The sequence below is a fragment of the Amphiura filiformis genome, unplaced genomic scaffold (assembly GCF_039555335.1).
Source record: "Amphiura filiformis unplaced genomic scaffold, Afil_fr2py scaffold_185, whole genome shotgun sequence".
NCBI lineage: Eukaryota > Metazoa > Echinodermata > Ophiuroidea > Amphilepidida > Amphiuridae > Amphiura > Amphiura filiformis.
In genome coordinates, this window is record NW_027305649.1 from 37,678 (window position 1) to 44,058 (window position 6,381).

General features: G+C 38.9%; 2 protein-coding genes across 2 annotated transcripts; both read right to left on the bottom strand.

The window, feature by feature from the left end:
- Positions 1-3,342: 3,342 nt before the first annotated feature.
- On the bottom strand, positions 3,343-4,029 carry LOC140145255 (uncharacterized). Its single transcript, XM_072167022.1, has one exon. The coding sequence runs from the start codon at positions 4,027-4,029 to the stop codon at positions 3,343-3,345; it is 687 nt and encodes a 228-aa protein (XP_072023123.1).
- Positions 4,030-4,752: 723 nt separating this feature from the next.
- LOC140145256 (uncharacterized) lies at positions 4,753-5,781 on the bottom strand. The gene has a single exon (XM_072167023.1). It carries the CDS (start codon positions 5,779-5,781, stop codon positions 4,753-4,755), a length of 1,029 nt encoding a protein of 342 aa, XP_072023124.1.
- Positions 5,782-6,381: the final 600 nt, after the last annotated feature.

Below are 6,381 nucleotides of genomic sequence, written 5' to 3' on the forward strand. Positions count from 1 at the left end.
CGGGGACTTTTAATGATTTTAAGCATCCTCATTTTTCTGTTTACTGTCGAGAAACTCTAGCATGATTTTGCATGGAGAGTATGTCATTCTTAGACATCATGGACTTCGAGGGCAAGTCGTAAAAGATAAAGACGGTCTACCTAATGTTTCTCCAAGTCAGAGAGATAGGCAAGGGCTGATTTCAACCATCATAGTTTTTGCTAAGAACTGGTCGCTCCAGTGAAGAACACTGACGTTTTTCAAGTCGAATGTAGTACAAATCTCTATGGGACTGGCATTTGGTGGGGTGTGATATCTCAACATCTACTTAATGTGTGCAGAGTACCTCGGAAAGAGTACAACCTGTATATAGCGCTCTACAAAGTACAGAGTGTCGATATACGAATACACCAATAAATCAATAAAACATCAGTCACAGTAGAGTGGTTATGAAATTTCAATTAATTAAATATACATTAACGTGAACATTAAATCTACTTACATGTTCCTGTCGGCGGTCCTACTTCATCACTCATATCTGTACAGTCATTAGTGCCATCACAAGTTTGAGTTGTTGGATTATAGCATGCTGAGGTGTCTCCGCAGATCACCTCAGGAAGAGTACAACCTGGGATTAGATAATCAGGAAAAACATACAGCTATTATTTCAGAGGTTGTTTTTTCTTACCCCTATGCTTACTTTTATACATCTCATTTGCATATATTTGCTATATATACACTGAAAATTGTTAATATTGGCTAGAAATTTGAATTGCACTAAAGGCACGTGTGACAAAAAAATAAGTAGAAGTACCAACGCAGTTTAAAACACTTATTTTTAGTGTGCGGTAATCTAAGTATATTCACTTGAAAGAAAAAATGTATCAATCAATCAAGTATATTTTCTTGTGAAAGAAGAAATGTATCAATCAACAGATGAGGTAAAGGACCCACTTTGAATTTCATCAAAAATGGGCCTTAAATATAAAATCGTGAGAGATGAGTACACAAGGTATAAAAAGAATAAAAATTATCTCCAAAATGAAACAAGAATATTATGATTGGTATGGCATAACCGATCAAAATCAGTACAATAAAAATAGAAATATGGGCATGCGTTGATTAATGATTAAGAGCACCAAATATGTACATCAAAAGAAATTTTTATTAAAATAGCGCTAAAACTAAATGTCATGATAAAATTACACGAACTTTTTCGAAATTCAAATTTCTTATTTAATCTAATACAGAGCCTCTCTATACAGTGCACCGACGACTTAACGTCCCCTCCGCCGAAGGACGGAGTACTCTCATGAGTCATTTGCACAATTCTAAATGTACCATGGGGAGACCGGATGTATAACTCTAACCTGCATGGGGACTTATTACTACTAGGCTTACTTTTACGAATACACAATCAATCAATAATCAGTCACAGTCACACAAACAATAATAAGATCTACTTACATCTTCCTGTCGGCGGGGCTGCTTCATCACTCATATCTGTACAATCATTATTGCCATCACAAGTTTGAGTTGCTGGATTATAGCATGCTGATTTGTCTCCGCAGATCACCTCAGGAAGAGTACAACCTGGGATTAGATTATCAGAAAAACATACAACTATTGTTTTACAGATATATCCCTCAAAAGGATCGGAGATCGCTCTTTCTAACGCCTATATTTACTCTTCAATCAATTTAATCAAAATCACCAGGAAAATAATAAGATCTACTTACATGTTCCTGTCGGCGGGCCTGCTTCATCACTCATATCTGTACAGTCATTAGTGCCATCACAAGTTTGAGTCGCTGGATTATAGCAAGCTGAGCTGTCTCTACAGAGTACCTCAGGAAGAGTGCAACCTGAGGTTATATCATCAGGAAAACACACAGCGATTATTTTTTAGGGTTTTATGATTGCTTTTTCTTATGCCTATCCTTACTCTTACGCATATTACTTCAGGTAGTGTACAACCTTGGGTTATATTGCTTTAATCGCTATCGATACGAAACATAATAAGATCTACCTACATGTTCCTGTCGGCGGGGTTGCTTCATCACTCATATCTGTACAGTCATTAGTGCCATCACAAGTTTGAGTTGTTGGATTATAGCATGCTGATTTGTCTCCACATATCACCGCGGGAAGAGTACAACCTTGGGATAGATTATCAGTAAAACATACAGTCATTTATTTACAGATGTTTACTCTATATTGCTTTAATCGACATCGACATGAACAATAATAAGATCTACTAACATGTTCCTGTCGGAGGACCTGCTTCATCACTCATATCTGTACAGTCATTGGTGCCATCACAAGTTTGAGTTGTTGGATTATAGCATGCTGAGCTGTCTCTACAGAGTACCTCAGGAAGAGTACAACCTGGGGTTAAAACGTGAGCAAAACATACAGCCATTATTTTAGAGTTCTGAGATTGCTCTTTCTTATACCTATGCTTCCTCTTACGCATACGTAAATCAATAAATTAAAAAGGAGTGATTTTCAAATTGCATCGGAATAGTCAACATCAACACAGAGAATAACGACATTTCACACCAAAAAAAAAGAAAAATATATTTGAGTGTCCTTAATATTGCTGCCCATTTCAATTCTTAGAAAAAAAAGCTTACGCAGATAAATTAAACGTTAAAAAGAGCCGCAAGTTGTATAGTTTTGACTACATAAGGATTAATATTTAATTCTCCAAGCAACAAATCTGATCTAAACTTTGCGGCAATCTCTAATGTGACGTTCTTTGCCTGTAGGCGACAACATTCGCACATCCAAAGTATGGAGTACTCTCCAGGGTCATTGGCTCAATTCTTAAGGCCTAAATTTAATGTGTTTACTTTAATGAATACACGAATAACCTCCAATAAGTCAATATTATATCAATGGTCACATGAAAATGATAATATAATTTCAATCGATTTAATCAACATCAACATCAACAATAACAAGATCTATTTACATGTTCCTGTCGGCGGACCAGCTTCATCACTCATATCTGTACAGTCATTAGTGCCATCACAAGTTTGAGTTGCTGGATTATAGCATGCTGATTTGTCTCCACATATCACCTCGGGAAGAGTACAACCTGGGGTTAGATTATCAGTAAAACATGCAGCCATTATTTTACAGATATATCTCTTAAAATGTTCAGAAATTACTTTTTACAGATGCTAACTCTATATTGCTTTAATCGACATCAACACGAACAATAATCAGATCAACTTACATCTTCCTGTCGGCGGGCCTGCTTCATCACTCTTTGACTTTGACTTTGACTGGATACTGGCCAACGTTCCCTGCGGGAATCACACGGTCAGGAAAGGTGTGCGCTTGATGTTATGCTTATTAGTCTTGCTTATAGATGTGGCTTGCTATGGCTGCTTTGAAGGTATTTGGTTCTTGTCGCTTAGCTATTGAGTCTGGAATAGAATTCCAGTCTCTGATTGTTCTGGGCAGGTAAGAGTTCTTGTAGCAGTCTTTCGTGGCTGCTAGTGTTGCGAAGGCTTGTGAGTTAGTATGCCGTGACGTACGTGGGGCGGGCTGAAGGAGTTTTCCGACAGGTAGGGATAGGTGACCAGTGATGGCTTTTTGAAGTATGGTCAGTCTTCTACACTTCCTTCTGGACTGTAGCGACTCCCAATCTAGCTGTCGAAGTAGCTCAGTCATGCAACCCTGTGATTTTGACTTGTAATCCCCACTTACAAAACGGGCCGCTCTCCTTTGAACCATTTCAAGCTTGTTGTTAAGCACTTGTGTATACGGATCCCATGTAGAGGATGAATATTCCACCAAAGGACGAACCAGTGTCTTATAGGCCGACTCTTTCACATGTTGGGGACATGAATATAGATTTCTACGTATAAAGCCCAAGGTGCGGTTTGCGGATGCTGTTATGTTATCGATGTGCTTATTCCAAGTGAGTTTATCAGTGATTGTTACGCCGAGATATGGGTGGCTATTTGTTGTCTGCAAGATAGAATTACCCAGTGTGTAGTCAAAATGGAACACAGATCTTTTATGTGTGAGTCTCATTATAAAACACTTATCTGGATTGAAATGCATTTGCCAGTCCTTTTCCCATTTTATGAGTGTGTTCAGGTCTTGTTGTAGTGCATCTGCATCAAACTGGTTTTGTATTTCACGATATAACACACAGTCGTCTGCAAAGAGACGGACTGTGGAATCTATGTTGTCAGGAGATCATTTATGTATACAAGGAACAGTAGCGGTCCAAGCACCGTGCCCTGAGGGACGCCCGAAGCAACGTTGGTCCATGTCGAGTGTTCACCACCGACTACGACCCTCTGGACACGATGCTTGAGAAAGCTACTGATCCATGTATGTGTCTTGTTGTGAATACCATATCTGTTTAATTTGTTTAAAAGCCTATTATGGGGAACTACATCAAAAGCCTTTGAAAAGTCCATGATTACCATATCCACTTGAGATTTGTTATTTAATGAATGAGCTAAATCATGAGTCGTGAGGATTAGTTGAGATTCTGTTGAGTGTTTACTTCTAAATCTGTGTTGTTTTCAGTTAAAACTGAAAATTGGTCAAAATGCCTCATAATATTGGAATGCAAGATATGCTCTAAGGTTTTACAGCATATTGATGTTAATGAAACAGGGCGATAATTTGACGCCAATGTCCTATCTCCCTTTTTAAAGATAGGTGAAATGTTTGCTTGCAACCATGAATTTGGAAGTACCCCAGTGTCATAGGATTTTTGATAAATAACACAAAGGGCATGAGCTAATTCCTCCGCATCCAATTGGAGGATACGCGCTGAGATCCCATCTGGGCCACTGGCCTTTTGGGGTCAAGCTCCTTAAGTAATTTGGCTACACCTTCAGGCGAAATGGTGATGTCTGGCATGGTTGGAATTTTAGGAATTTGCTCTTTGGGTGGATTATTATCTTCCTTTGTGAAGACTGATCTAAACTGGTCATTCAGAATTTCAGCTTTACAAACATTTTCAGACTCAAGCTTACCATCTTTCTTAAGTGTTGGGATTCCCATAGCATCAACCTTGAGGCTTTTTATAAACGACCAAAAGCTCTTAGGCGAATCAGAACAAACATCAGCAATATGTCTCCTGTATGAGTTCCTGGTTTCTTTAAATACAGTTTTTCTTATTTCAGTGAAATTCTCATGACTACTTGGGTTTGGTGATTTTTTGTATGCATTAAACGCTCTCTGCTTACGCTTGTGAAGGCGTTTGATTTTCTTATTTATCCAGGGGGTTTGGCTTCTCTTGGTAGACATTTTGGATGGTATGTGTGTGTCCATTGCGTCTTCTATAGCACACTGAAAATCACTGTACAGCTCATTAACTGTGCTGTTGGAGACATTTTTTCTCACAAATAAATCTGACCAATTTTTTAAGTCACTTTTAAGAGCCTGTAAATCAGCTTTGTGGTACAAGAATATCTTGCGAGCTTTCTGCTTATTGATTTTAGGTCTACAATTGACTATGATCAATGGAATGCTATCATGGTCACTTATACCTGGGACCACAATAGATTTTTCAACCAAGGTGGGGTTGGTGGTAAAAAATAAGTCAAGTGTGTTGTTCCCACGTGTGGGCTCACGCACAACCTGCTCCAAACCAAACTCAGCTGTGATCTCAAGTAATTTCTTGGAAAGAGAGGGATATTGCCCCCCTGTTTTGAATGAGTTATTTTCCCATTCAATGTCTGGGAGATTAAAATCTCCTGCCAAAAATATTTGACCGTTGCTTGTAGCTCTAAGCTTGGTCAATGAGTCATGAAGCTCATTCATGTACTCAATTGAGTTCCCAAAATATGGGATCGGTAAAAGGCACCTATGGTGGTGTCTCTAGCTCCCTGGATCTTAATAGTAACCCAAACCACCTCACATTTTGTATCTAAATCAACTCTGTGGGTCCCTATTAAGTCACTTTTCAGGGCAATCAAGACCCCACCACGCTTGGCACCTACCCTATCTTTACGCACAATGGTGTAATTTGGTGGTAAGAGCTCACTGCTGTTGATATTGCTATCAAGGTGAGTTTCAGTTCCAATAATTATGTCTGGTTCATAATTCTCAATACAAACTGCAAGGTCTGCAACTTTGCTACGGATACTGCAAAAATTGATGACAAGTGATTTGAGAGACTGTCTTGTAACTCTAGGAGCTTTGGGCTTTGGTTGGTTTGCTCCTGCCTTACCATTTTTAGATCTACTTGGTTTTGACCCAATTTGTGAGTCACTTAACTTACATGGTGATGAAGCTGCCAATGGTGGACTGAGTGGCCCGCTGTGATCACTAGCAAGACTAGAGAAACTGTTACTGAGCTCAAAGGTTGAATTGGAAAAAAGACTACTGGCAAAATTTGGTATGCCGCACTGGCAGCAAATC